The sequence below is a fragment of the Rhinoderma darwinii genome, chromosome 2, assembly GCF_050947455.1.
Source record: "Rhinoderma darwinii isolate aRhiDar2 chromosome 2, aRhiDar2.hap1, whole genome shotgun sequence".
Classification (NCBI taxonomy): domain Eukaryota; kingdom Metazoa; phylum Chordata; class Amphibia; order Anura; family Rhinodermatidae; genus Rhinoderma; species Rhinoderma darwinii.
This window is the reverse complement of record NC_134688.1, coordinates 255,230,769-255,245,828: the sequence shown is the minus strand read 5'-3', so window position 1 is coordinate 255,245,828 and position 15,060 is coordinate 255,230,769. Positions and strand designations below refer to the sequence as shown.

The following is a 15,060-nucleotide window of genomic DNA, read 5'->3' as shown; positions in this document are numbered from 1 at the left end:
TAACAAGCAAAAGAGCCTTTTATGTGTGTGCTACAACTCACTGTGACAGCACTTACAGGCTCCGTCTGAAGGTTACGCGTGGAAATACAAGCCTTCTTCTGCAGCAGAGCTCAAGGTAAAATGTATTACAGACAGGAGGACATGAGGCGCTGTTGGGTGAAAAAATCAGGAGTGGTGGCTATGTTATCGTTTACTTGTGAAAAAGAAATAGAGGACGGAGCAAGTAAAAGAATCAATGTAGGTTAGGGACAAAAAGTCAATGCAATGGCATTTTGAAAACAACACTGTGTTCTTGCAATGGGATATATACTATAGAGTTGCCGGTCAAGTTTCATTATTGTCACAATATATTTGTTTGATTGTTAATTGGTTAACCACTTAACGCCCAATGACGTATCTGTATGTCATGGCTAAGGGGGCAGTATATGCTGCGAGTGTTAGCTGTGTATGAACACCACCCCAGTTGTTTGCTCCTCCATGTATGGCACCCCTTCTTTGATTTATTTATGCATGTAAATGCGACATTTACAGTGATTTTTCAGTTGATTCAAGAACGACGCTAAGATCCCACCATTAATTATTCAATCCTTACCTGTGATTTGTTCATCTTTCTTTAGTCTTGAACTGTTCTTATAACCATTTCACTAATCGAATGAATGGAATTTATTTCTGGCACTTGACTCCCATAAGATTTACTATTATTGTTATTTAGTAATAAAGGAAACTTTTAGAATATTGGATCATTCACATAAACTCATCTCAACAATGTCCAACAAAGATCTGTGAGTATAACTGACTCGAGTTTCGTAGCCAGTTTGTGTCAGTGAAATGTTTTCCTCCGTGTTATATATTTACGTGTACACTTACCTGAATGTCCTCAAAGGACGGTACATAGGTGGCTCTCTTATATGTATCAGTTACATTGCGCAAGATCTCAACACAGAAAAGAAGGTCTCCACTGTAGTAATTCTTAGTTGACACCAACTCCAACATACTCCGTACTACCTGTGTCATCCCTTGCCCAGCCAATAAGCGCTGACCTTTTGCCAAATGTTCACGGAGCTGTAGGACAAATCAGAATATGAATTGTTTTTGACAAAAAAAAAATATTCACATCTTTAGATTGTCAGCAATACAAAATGCATGATGCCACTAACCCCGCTAGTAGATATACTGTACAACATGTTCTATCTATCTATCTATCTATCTATCTATCTATCTATCTATCTATCTATCTATCTATCTATCTATTAAGCAATATTCCTAAAACTTGCAATAGATATATTTTTCCTAAAGCTTTAACTGAAAAGGGCTTTGGAACATCTTGTGGAGCAGGAAACCTTGCCAATTCTGTGCAAGCGATTCGACTGGTTCTAAATTTGGAACAAACTCTATTCCTGGGTTAAATTTGGCTCTGTAAATTACTAAGCCTTTTTATGTGATTAATGAGACCCAGGTTAACTCGCAAAAAGAGCCAAGTCTGGTAAGAGACAAAAACACCAGCATAGAATATATTACACCGATGTCCTCGTAAATTGAACAATTAGCATACTTTCTAGCCATCATGAAGAATCTCTGTAACTAACCGCCCGCCTGATTATAATCAGTACAATTTACTCTTTTAAGCAGTGACAGATTTATATTATAGAATGCAGACATAGAAGTTTTGCCATGTTAAACCTTGGCCATCAGCTAACCCTACAACAAACTACGGCCATCCATTACACCTTTATGCTGACAACACACAAATTTATCTCTCTGGTCCAGATGTCCCCTCCCTGCTATTCATCCACCTCCCCCTCGTTTCACCTCTGCCAATCCCGTCACTGGCTAACCACTGCCCAGCGAATTCAGTTAAAAAAATTGACAATGACATACAAGTCCACAACCTGTCCCCTTCATATATCTCTACCCTAATATCCCGATACCTCCCCACACATAATCTCCGGTACTTGACAATAACACCTGCTCTGCTCCCCATGCATCCCCCATATTCTGGAACTCTCCATAGCCCAACACATCAGACTCTCTCCCACCATCCAAATCTTCAAAAGCAACCTGAAAACCCACCTCTGCAGAAAATCTTACATCCCGTATAACCCTCAAGCCACTTTGCTACCGGATGAACAGCTTCTGCTGTCACCTTCTGTCTCTTTTGCCCTTCCGTTGTGTATTGCAAGCAGGGTCCTCCCTCCTTTTGTACCAGTCTGTCAATTATTGTGTTTATTTTACTTGTTGTTTTATTGTCTCATGCCATGTACTTAAACCCCTTCTCATATGTAGAGCGCCCTAGAATTAATGGTGCTTTAAAGAAGGTAATAATAACTTTTGGAGAAGTTTTATTTTATAATTGAAAATACTGTATACAATGGTTAGCTCATGGTGACCAGCTGTATGATATGCCTTATGCCCTTGCCCAGTAATCTAGATTAATCTGACTGGTTAGTATAGAAAATAGAGAATTAAATTCTGTGGTCAGGCAAGACCCTAGAGTGTGAGTTATATGGCAGTTTCATTAACACTCATCATGATATGTATGTTCTTGACAGAAATATAAAAAAGGCAGGAAGGGAAGAATTTGAGCGAACTCTATGTTAGCCTTTCCTCTAGAAAACATGAGCCTACAATGTGTTGTAAAATCCAGCTATATTGCCAGAATCAGAAGTATCCCAAAAATGCTGCAAAACGACATTGCATCTAAGGCTGGGTTCACACGACCTATTTTCAGGCGTAAACGAGGCGTACTATGCCTCGATTTACGCCTGAAAATACGGCTCCAATACGTCGGCAAACCCATTCAAATGACAGTTGTCAAACGACGATGCGTAAAATGACTGCCTCGTTAAAGAAGTGCAGGACACTTTTTTGGACGTAATTTGAGCCGTTTTTCATTGAATTCAATGAAGAACAGCTCTAAATTACGGCCGTCAATGACGCCTCGCAAAATGCGAGGACGAGCAATTACGTCTGAAATTACGGAGCTGTTTTCTCCTGAAAACAGCTCCGTAATTTCAGACGTAAATGCAGTTTACGTGTGCACATACCCTGAGGCTGGGTTCACACGACCATGTTACGTCCGTAATGTACGGAACGTATTTCGGCCGGAAGACCCGGACCGAACACAGTGCAGGGAGCCGGGCTCCTAGCATCATAGTGATGTACGATGCTAGGAGTCCCTGCCTCGCTGCAGGACAACTGTCCCGTACTGTAATCATGTTTTCAGTACGGGACAGTTGTCCTGCAGCGAGGCAGGGACTCCTAGCATCGTACATCACTATGATGCTAGGAGCCCGGCTCCCTGCACTGTGTTCGGTCCGGGTCTTCCGGCCGAAATACGTTCCGTACATTACGGACGTAACATGGTCGTGTGAAACCAGCCTAAGGAGCAAGAAGAACCCTTTATTTGGCAACATTGTCCATATTCTCTTTGCTGTGGTTCATTCCAGATTATTAATTTTTTTTAAAGTATAATGCAAAATAATCAGTGCATTACCAAAGACTTCTTTCCTTTTCCTAGGTCTCAGCGAATTTGGCTGAGCTGAAAGGTTCCACAGATTGTTGGACAGGAAACCTTTAGGCTGTAGAGATTTAGAAACAAAATCTACAGATTATCTCATAATATGAAGAATAGAAAAAAATGGATGGGGAGCATCCAAAAGGCTATAACAAGCCTTTAAAAATTGCAAAGTATGAACAACAAGCTTTTATTTGCCAGTGTAATAAAATATAAAAAAAAGATATGAATATATACTGTGAGGTGGCACACTGGCCCAGTAGTTATCCCTGCTGCCTTATAACATACATAAGGGTCCTGGGCTTTGATCCAACCAAAATATGCATGACGTTTGTATGTTCTCCTTATACATAACTTATGGTGATCAGTCAATTTTGAATGACTAGAAATAACAGTAAATATTCATGAAGTTATTGGAACAGACCATTAATCTTTTATATAATATCTACTACTCTAAAGGCATAATCATTGAACAAAAAATGTATATAAAGCATTAAAATAGGCCATGCACATTCACCAGGGACTAAACATAGTCTAAAATCCAGGTGTTGGAATAATGTACATACGTGCTCGGAGTCGGCACGTGAAGAATTTCTACCAAGTTCAGCCTCAATAATTGTGGAACGGTGTATACAGTCTCATTCATGCCAAGGTTCCCAACGAGTAACTATTTTTATTCTATTATTTTTTCTTTGTAAAATGAACTTTTAAGCCAAATAAATGGTGTTATTAATTGCAGAATAAGCGACTGCCAACTCTTATTCAACCCTGGATAGAACTTAGAACATGGGAAAGCAGGATTTTAATTAAATAGCACATGGAAATTAAGCAGACAACCGTCCTGTAATATTTATCCTCAGTTTGAGTCAGAATTTTTAATCAAACCCCATGGAGACTTCTTTACAAATGCAAAACTGGTCATTACACTAGCACCGTATTTGTTTCATAGTCCAGAATGCAGTCAATGCTGACAATGGCCAGTCATGATCATTTGGCAGCCATCAATGTAACAGTTCAATTAACACTGCACAAAATTACTCTGAAAGCTTTTCTAGTCTTTATGGGAGAAGTAACCCCTTAATGTCTTGTGTCTTTAAACACTACATTCTGCACTTATGCATTTTGCGATATAAAATAGCCATAAAACACTATTAGCTATGTCCTAGCTTGTACCCGAGGCACTCTACATGGATCCTTGTAATAAACGGTGCATCTAGTCCTTTTAACAACTTATATTATATTAAAAAGTAACATCTAGTAGAGCAATCTATCACCGCAAAATTATGAATTCAGCATGACATAAATGAAACTACTACACAATGCATGTCATATTCCCTATATCGGAATAATAGCTCGGAAGGTCACATTCCCACCCACACACCAACACACGTACCGTACACATGTACAAATCTTAATTTATTCATTATTTTTTCACTTCTGAATTGAATGACTTGCGTGCAGCCTATATACAGGCATATGTATTTTACATAGAGTTTGCCTCCACACACATACATTCATTGTCTAACGTTCAGTGTGTAGAATACAGTGAGGCACACTTACCAACTTCATACTGGAGTAAGGGGGTCCCTTGTGCCATATGTATCAAACAGCTGGGGCATTTTTGAGCCTGCTAAAGAAACCTAAGACCCTTTTAAATTGCGTGTTAACATATTTATTCATATAAAAAAGATGGTTTCCAGATGTGGAGTACATGTATGTCTCCCTTGCAGCTCCCATTTTCCTCATTATGCTTCACAAAAGAACTAGGATGCTGCAGCTGCATACCCCTCCTCCCCAGTCTTCTATTTACTGGTTACATGAGACAGATTACTGGAGGTCTGAGGCGGTTCTGAAAGTTTTCAGAGAGCTTGCAGCCAGGCAAAGGAGAAATACAGGATGCCGGAGGTGAAGAAGATTCCGCTTTTCCCATTACAAAGCTGCCTGTATTCACACTTTCTATTCATTTATCACAAACAAATATAATGACAGGAACACTCTAAAATCTTTGCTTCAATAAGCATATAAGTTCATATTTTCTAGTTGTAAGAGGCTCATTATCTGGTGCAATTTAGAACTCGACTTCAGTATCATTGTAAAGGGGTCAGTGACAGTAACAGGTTGGTCACCTTAAAGTGAATGTTTGTATCATGCCTTGCAAAACCTGATGAGGATAATGGAATACATAAAAACTATGGGCACAAAGGATTGAATTAGTTGAAGGGAGAATTATGCTAAAGAGTTTCCAGTGTAAAAGTCTATACAAATGATGTCATAATCGTTGAATAAGATTTCCAGCCAAAACTTAATGTTATCCCAACAGAATAGGGTAGAGAAGCTAATTCAAAAGTGGCAACCAATATGGCAGCATTTCCCATCATGTTTGCAAAAATGGCCACTGCAATGAGACAAAAAAAGTACTAAAATCAGTGACTGGCATATAAACTTTATGGACAAAAGTATTGGGACACCTACACATTACACCTACAGGAGCTTTTATGACATCCCATTCTAAATCCATAGGCCTTAATATGGAGTTGGGCCTCTCTTTGCAGTTAAAACAGCTTTCACTCTTCTGGGGAGGACTTAAACCACTGCATCCGATGCTTGGCATTGTGCTTGGTGATGTAAAGTTTGCATGCAGCTGCTTGGCCATGAAAATCCTTTCCAGGAAGATCCAGGCACACAGTTTTTGAGCGGATGTTAATGCAAGAGGACAACAGAGCATTGGTGACTTTATGCACTATGCGCCTCAGCATTTGGCGACCACCGCTCTGTAACTTTACGTGGTCTGCCACTTCGTGGTTGAGTTACTGTGGTTCTTAAACGCTTTCACTTTGTACTATTACCACTCACAGCTAGGTGCTGGGTTTTATACACTTGTGGCAATGGGACTGAAAAAAAACCCTGAATTCAATGATTAAGGCCCCATGCACACAACGGTGCCTGTAATCATGGCCAGACGGCCTCCCGTGTTTTCGGGCCATGCTTCCATACAAAGGTTGGAAGCACGTCCCGTAAAACACACAAAAACGGACATGCTCCATAATTGCCGGCACAGTTCTATGGCACGGGCACCCATCCGTTGCGATACGGAAAGGTGTCCGCAGCCAATAGAACTGAATGGGTCCGTAAAACCGCGGACAGTATTACGGTCCGTGGTGTTACGGTCGTGTGCATGGAGCCTAAGAGGTGTGTCCCAATACTTTTGTTCATATAGTGTATATACATATATGTGCATATCCGTACATACTGTAGCTGAAATGACTAATGTACATTAATTGGTTAACCTGTAGCATCTATAGGTCTTCATGGAATATATGCACTCCAAATACAGCTACTTTTACTCCATAAATAGACATTCCGGTTTACGATCAAGAAACACATTTTAAAGATTATCAGCCACATACCGGCTCTCATCAAGTTCACTGAAGCATTTGTAAATCAGTTCCAACCTAATCTAAATAAAACGCTGCTCTCTGTTCTTCTGGGGGAAGTAAAACACAATACATTGTTTCGCTAACCTCCATCTGGCTAATTGTGCCCAATCAGTGGTTGTTACACTACAGACCCTATCATCTGAAGACAGGGAAGCCTGGCTGAGGAATAGAACTCTTGCCTATGTGCTGCTGTAATGGGCCCATCATTACAAGACCCAACTTTAACCCTTTATGTTCCAATGTGACTTGTAAATTGCTATAGCATAAAAGGCTGTTCTCAATCTCTGCTTTCATTGGAGAGGTTCCGTGATTCCTCAACACAGAAATGTATATGAGTTACAAAAACCTAATAGGTCGAGGAATTCCTTAAATAGGAAGCAACATGTTAGAAAATGTAAACCGTTCCATTTAATTTACATTGCCAAAAAATGCAAAAATTGTAACCACCGACTGAAATAATTCATGAATTTTAAGCATTAGTTGTGCATTTTATCCCACATAGGGATTATTAAATGAATATAGCAGAGCAAGCAGAATGTACTCCTTAGTGAAAATATCCAGGTGCAGGCATACGCTTGTTCTTCAAGACACTCCAGGGTCAGGTATTTGCATGCTCATCCTCATGACTATGGCTACGCATACATTTACATGTCCACACAAGCATGGGCATGGATACGCTCGTGCACCCAGACAAGTGTGGTCAGGTGTACACTCATTCACCCACGCAACCATGGCCAGGCATATCCAGACATCCAGGGCTAGGCGCATGTTCATTGTCCAGAAATGTAGGGTCTAGTGCTCGGTCACTTCTCCTTCCCTCTTTTCTCCATGCACGGTACAAGGAGCCATCAGCAGCTATTACCTGTCCGCTATGATGGCTCCTGACCAGACAACATGTGGGAGGAAACAGTTATTTCTCCTCAATGCCAAGTTCTAAGAAAAGATGCTGCAGAATTATTAACTTGTCGGGAATTAAAGTATTTAATAAAACAGACATGTCAGGAGAGCTAACAGGCTTGGAAGTTATATATAGTCTCTTGCCGTGGATGTTGACTGTCTGACATACTATTGGATTCATCTATGAAGGTTTAACAAGTAAGATTTGTTAACTCCATAGATGATCTTTGCCTAGCCTACTGCAAAATGAGGGGTTTATGATGAACCCAGAGCAAAATTTTAGTCATAACAATAAATAGGTATGGGATTGGGCAAAGAAAAATTGGGAACAATGAACAGTTTTTTAATGGCTTTGTAATAACTTGTATTCTGTGTAATGCAGATGCATTACTGTATTAGCATGTGACAGAAATAGGCATCCGTGCCACACAGAATGGTTAAGAATGGGTTGAGAGGTGTATGACTGCTGCCCATGTGATCAATGGCGTAGCTATAGGGGTCGCAGCGGACGCAGTTGCGACCGGGCCCCTAAGCCTGGGGGGCCCACGTGCCCCCGTTGCCATACAGCATGTTTTTCATAACTAAATCTTCGGTGCCGTGAAGCCGGCACTTCCTGGTTACGGTCACATGGTACACTTAGTGTACCATGTGACCGTGTTGTCACGTGACGCGGCTTCCAGACAGAGCAGAAGAGTCGGTGCGGAGGACTCCAGGTAAGCTGCAGTGTAATGTAATGTAATGTGTTGTAATGTATTGTGTTGTGATGCCTTGTAATCAGTGGCGTAGCTATAGGGGTCGCAGCGGTCGCGGTTGCGACCGGGCCCCTAAGCCTGGGGGGGCCCACGGGCCCCCGTTGCCGTACAGCATATTTTTCCTAACTAAATCTTCGGTGCCGTGAAGCCGGCACTTCCTGCTTACGACATGTGCGCGCCGTCAGGATGATGCGATGCGGCCGGCGCTGCACTAATGATCTGCGGCACTGAAGACAGAACATGGCGGGCGCGCTACAAAACACCCCCATGTTCTGTGCATTAGTGCAGCGCCGGCCGTATCACCTCATGCTGACCGCGCGCGCACTTCCTGTCAGGAGCGGGGCAATGGCTGTATTACACAGCCGCAGCCCCGCTCTATAACGGCGGAGATCAGAGAAACCTCTTATCTCCGCCGCTATTCTCCTGAATGCTGCGATCAAAGTTGACTGCAGCATTCAGGGGAAAATGAGAAGGGGAGATGCCCCTGGATCGCATTACAGGGAATTCCCTGTGACGCGATTGAGGGACATACCATATATGGGCAGACAGCCCAGGGTCCATTGAAGAACCCCAGGGCTGTACTACCATATTTCTTGTTGTTAGGGCATACTGAGGTATGTCCTAACAACTGCCTGTGTACTATCAGTACACAGGCTAATGTACTGGCATATAGCTATAGGCCAGGACATTGAAGTTTAAAAATAAAGTAAAAACAAAGTAATGTTAAATTAAAAAAATACACACACACCTTTTTACAATAAACATTAAAATAAGTCTCAATACATAAAACATACACATAATCGGTATTGGCGCGGCCGTAATAACCTGCACAACTATTTTTTTGCATCATTTATGATGTGTACTTTGTAAAAAAATAAAATAAAAATTGCTTTCTATCACTTAGGCCCCATTCACACGACCGTGCCCACAATCACGGCCCGCGATTGCGGGCACGGCCGGCCGCCGACTGCCACCCGCATTTTCGGGCCGTGCTCCCATACAAAGTATGGGAGCACGGCCCGCAAAATGCAAAAGAACGGACATGTTCCATAATTTTCGTAACATTTCTACAGCACGGACACCCATCCGTAGCGCTACGGAAATGTGTCCGTGCTCAATGAAAGGGAATGGGTCCATTTTTGGTGGTTATTTACGGTCGTGTGCATGGGGCCTAATTGTGAGGCACACGGTGCAGTGATTGTAACTGCACTAGCAAATATAAATAAGATGTTTGAGGGGTTTTCCCATGAGGGACATTTATGACATATCCACAGGATATGTCATAAATGTCAGATAGATGCGGGTCCCACCTAAGCCCCATTCTACCTCTTTGTGTATAATCTGATATCCGACCATGAATGTGAAAACAGCCTAGGTCGCTGAGCTACGCTGTTTCCGTAAGCCCCATAGATCTGAATGGTAGTTACGGAAACAGTGTAGCTCAGCTAGCTACGCTGTTTTCGTAACTCCCGACCATAAAGTCAGGAAGTGGCCGGGAGTCAGTGATAGTAGACAAAGCTAGAACGGGTTTAGGGGGCTCCGTTCTGGAGATATGTGCGGGTCCCAGAGGTGGAACCCGCATCTATCTGACATTTATGACATATCCTGTGGATATGACATAAATGTTCCTCGTGGGAAAAAACATTTAATGATCTGACCGTCCCATATTCATCCCACTGATCAGCAAATAGCAGGGGCAAAAAAGTAATTTATTAGATGTCTGGATTCTCAAATAAATGGAGGAAAACGCCAGATTTTGCTGAAGTTCCCCTTTACTATTACTGTTTTAATTTCTATAAGACAAAGACAGAGTTGGTGTACACTATATTTACACCATATATACAATACACTATATTCCTCTTCTGGTTTTTTTGTTATATATTTTTGAGCATAAACTTTTTTACAATAAATTCATTATATAGTGTATCTATATGTGTGTCATTGATAATCCTTAAATCAGTAGCCCCGCAGAAAAGAAACAGTACAGATTTAGAACATATTTGGGGGATATTTAACAAAACTTGTGCATAGGAAAAGTGGAAGTGTTGCCCATAGCAGCCAATCAGATTCATTCACTAAAAACAAAACAAAAAACTAGTGAGGAGGTGCGGCACTCGCTGAATTTTGATTGGCTACTGGGGTTCTATAAGGTGGGGCTATCCTCATCATGGGACAGGGTAGCCAGTCACCAGCAGAGCCAAGGAGGGGAAATTAGCATCATGGCCGGCCTTAGCTATGTTCGACCAGTGCGGTCGCACAGGGAGTCAGCCGCCACACGGCAAGAGGGGCGCCAGCGAGTATGTGTATCCCCGCGCCGTTGCAACTACCCGCGCGGATACACACACTAACTGCAGTCGCCTTTCCACCCGGGCGCTTCTTCACTTAGTGGCCGTCGCCAACGCTATAGCAGCCATAGCGGCTGCTAGCGGTGACAACGAGCATGAGGGTGGTGGCGCCGCTAGCAGCCGCTGCGGCTGCTATAGCGGTAGCGACGGCACTATAGCAGAGCAGGGAGATATCTCCCTGCTCTGCTGTCTACTAGCGCCACTGTGGCTCCCTGGAGGAGCGGAATCCCCGTGTGGCCGGGGATTCCGCTACTGGAGCGCTGCTTGATGTTTCTGTCCATATATGAACAGTGACATCAAGCGGCGCTCCAGGAGCGGAATCCCCGGCCACACGGGGATTCCGCTCCTTCAGGGAGCTACAGTGGCGCTATCTACAGGGGGGCACTATAGCAGAGCAGGGTGTCTACTAGTGCCACTGTAGCTCCCTGAAGGAGCGGAATCCCCGTGTGACCGGGGATTCCGCTTGAGGAGTTTTCCCTGATGTCACTGTCCATATATGGACAGAGGCATCAAGCAGCGCTCCAGGAGTGGAATCCCCGGCCACACGGGGATTCCGCTCCTTCAGGGAGCTACAGTGGCGCTATCTATACTGGAAGGGGGGTGGGGTTGCTCTGCTGTCTACTAGCGCCACTGTAGCTCCCTGAAGGAGCGGAAGCCCCGTGAGGCCGGGGATTCCGTACTTGGAGCGCTACTTGAAGTTTCTGTCCATATATGGACAGTGACATCAGGGGAAACTCCTGAAGCGGAATCCCCGGTCACAGCATTGCAGACTCTATGACCGGGGATTCCACTCCAGGAGAAGCCAATGACGTCATGGACACAGACGACAGGAGCTTCTCCTGGAGTGGAATCGACGGTCATAGCGTCTGCAACGTTGTGACCGGGGATTCCGCTTCAGGAGTTTTCCCTGATGTCACTGTCCATATATGGACAGAGGCATCAAGCAGCGCTCCAGGAGCGGAATCCCCCGGCCACACGAGGATTCCGCTCCTTCAGGGAGCTACAGTGGCGCTATCTTTACTGGAAGGAGGGGGGGGGGTTGCTATCTACAGGGGGGTTGGGTGGCACTACCTACAAAGGACAACTGTGCAGGAGGACACAAAATACCCAGCTTTCCCGGGTATAAAAAATAAGTGTGGAAATAAACTAAGATATAACTTTTAATTAATCTAGCTAAAAGGATTAATCCTTTACTCAGACTAAATAAAAGTTATATCTTAGTTTATTTCCACACATTTATTTGATATCTGGGAAAGCTGGGTATTTTGTGTGCTCCTGCACTGTTGTCCTTTTTTGAATGTCTACTGCCCGCCAGCTATCAGGGTCATTTCGTAGTCCTTGCACTACCTACAAGGGGGCTGTGGGCAGTGTGGCACTACCTACCAGGGGGCTGTGTGGCACTACCAACCAGGGGGCTGTGTGGCACTACCAACCAGGGGGCTGTGGGCTGTGTGGCACTACCAACCAGGGGGCTTTGGGGCACTACCAATAAGGGGGCTGTAGGGCACTACCAACCAGTGGGCTGTGTGGCACTACCAACCAGGGGGCTGTGGGGCACTACCAACCAGGGGGCTGTGGGGCACTACCAACCAGGCTTGGGGATTTACCAACCAGGGGGCTGTGGGGCACTACCAACCAGGGGGCTGTGGGGCACTACCAACCAGGGGCTGTGTGGCACTCCCTACCAGGGGTCTTTGCGGCACTCCCTACAGGGGGCTGTGTGGCACTCCCTACAGGGGGCTGTGCGGCACTCCCTACAGGGGGCTGTGCGGCACACCCTACAGGGGGCTGTGCGGCCCTCCCTACAGGGGGCTGTGTGGCACACTCTACAGGGGGCTGTGTGGCGCTATCTACAAGGGGGCTGTGTGGCGCTATCTACAAGGGGGCTGTGTGGCGCTATCTACAAGGGGGCTGTGTGGCGCTACCCACAAGGGGGCTGTGGCGCTACCTACAAGGGGGCTGCCTGACGCTACCTACAAGGGGGCTCCCTGACGCTACCCACAAGGGGGATGTGTGGTGCTATCTACAAGGGGGCTGTCTGGCGCTACCTACAAGGGGCTGTGTGGCGCTACCTACAAGGGGCTGTGTGGCGCTACCTACAAGGGGCTGTGTGGCACTACCTACAGGGGGAATCTGTGAGTGGGGGGCTAATGGTCATTTTACTGTGAGTGGTGGGCTGATGGTCATTTTACTGTTATTGGAGGGTTGATGGTCATTTTACTGTGAGTGGGGGGCTGATGGTCTTCAAGTGGTTTCCACCTCTGACCTCCAATTGAAATTAATAGGAGGCAGAAAATACCTGCGGCGCCCGTTTGGAGCTTTTTTTTCCAGCGTCTTTTGCATTCGCTTCAACAGCTTAAGAAAAAACGAAAAAAGGTCACCCAACGCTGGCAGTTGGTGAAGGAATTTTGAGGCAGATTTTATTTGCCTTACAAAAAACGAGTGTGAACATACCCTACGAGTGTAGCGCTTGTTCTTAGCCGCTTTCTGTCTTTCTCAAAACAATTTTTGGTAGGGGGGCCCTGAGGAAACTTTGTTTTTCCAGTGCTGCCTCGAGTCCGAAAAGGTTGGGAAATTCTGTACTAGGCTACAGGGTCCCGTCATGGAGAAGCTCAGTTCGACATGGGAACGGGGCCTAGGTGAGTACAATTTTTGTATTTGTTTGGGGACACTGCCTACAAGGGGGAGGTGCGGGGACTGTATGGCACGATCTACAAGGGGGAGGTGGGGGACTGTATGGCACCGTCTACAAGGGGAAGGTGGGGGACTGTATGGCACTGTCTACAAGGGGGAGGTGGGGGGCTGCATGGCACGATCTACAAAAAGGAGGTGGGGAATTATGGCACTGTCTACAGGGAGGCTGTATGGCAAAATCTCCAGGGGGGCACTATACTGTGTGGGGGCCACTAAGTGGACATTATACTGTGTAGGGGTACTACAGATGGCATAATAATGTGGGCACAATTAGAGGACAAAATACTGTGTCCTTGAAGGGGTTGTAATGTATTATATTATTAAATATTATTATTATACTGTATGGGGGCACTAAAGGGGCATTATAATTTTTTTATGGGGCACTTTTTTTTAATGATGGGGTGGGGCGCCGAATGATAATTTCGCACAGGGCGCCATCTATCCTAGGGCCGGCCCTTATTAGCATTCACAGCACCCTTTAATAACCTCCCTCTTCAGCATCATGTGTACCGTTCTTTTTTGATGGGGATAGGGTAAGCTGAACGGATTTCATGATATATAAATTTAGCGTATTTTAGAGTATTTTTATTCTGGTTTATCTAAAATGTAACATTTACAGTACATTATGGTCCTTTACCTAATCCCTAATCAGGGGCGTAGCTAGGGGGGGCAGGCGGGGCACGTGCCCCGGGCGCAGCTTAGAGGGGGGCGCCAGCGCCACCTCCTTCACTATAATTGTACCTGTGTCGCAAGGACACAGGTACAATTAGAAGCAATGAATGACCGGGCACGTTCCGTGCCCGGCCATTCAGCGCCTCTCCACGAATGAAGCGACTGGTACCTTTTGTACCAGTGACGCTTCCGTCGATGAAAGGCGCTGACTGACTGACAGGGAAAGTCATCCTGCCCAGCCAATCAGCGCCTTTCATAGATGCTGTGTTCAACCCCCTGGAGACCTGCGCAGAAGAGAGCAGGTCTCCATGGCTGCCGGACGGCGTGGGAGCGGGATTAAGGTGAGTTTGAATATTTTTTTATTTTTTTTAATTGTAATAGAAGTGTGTGGCTGTATCGGCGGGGGGACGGGACTATATCTACAGGGGTGGGCTATATACAGGGGGACTATATCTACAGGGGGGCTATATCTACAGGGGGGTGGGCTATATACAGGGGGACTATATCTACAGGGGGTGGGCTATATACAGGTGGACTATATCTACAGGGGGTGGGCTATATACAGGTGGACTATATCTACAGGGGGGCTATATCTACAGGGGGCTATATCTACAGGGGTGGGCTATATACAGGGGGACTATATCTACAGGGGGGCTATATCTACAGGGGGTGGGCTATATACAGGGGGACTATATCTACAGGGGGTGGGCTATATACAGGTGGACTATATCTACAGGGGGTGGGCTATA

The 15,060-nt window shown here is 45.0% G+C and overlaps 1 protein-coding gene across 8 annotated transcripts in view; it reads right to left on the bottom strand.

Moving 5' to 3' along the window:
* Positions 1 to 15,060, bottom strand: part of ADGRB2 (adhesion G protein-coupled receptor B2) — a 441,157-nt gene that overhangs the window by 60,083 nt on the left and 366,014 nt on the right. For all 8 annotated transcript variants that reach the window (XM_075853159.1, XM_075853161.1, XM_075853162.1 and 5 more), the window contains one exon: positions 868 to 1,062. In XM_075853159.1, coding sequence (XP_075709274.1) covers positions 868 to 1,062 — 195 coding nt within the window. The remainder of the gene's footprint in view (positions 1 to 867; positions 1,063 to 15,060) is intronic.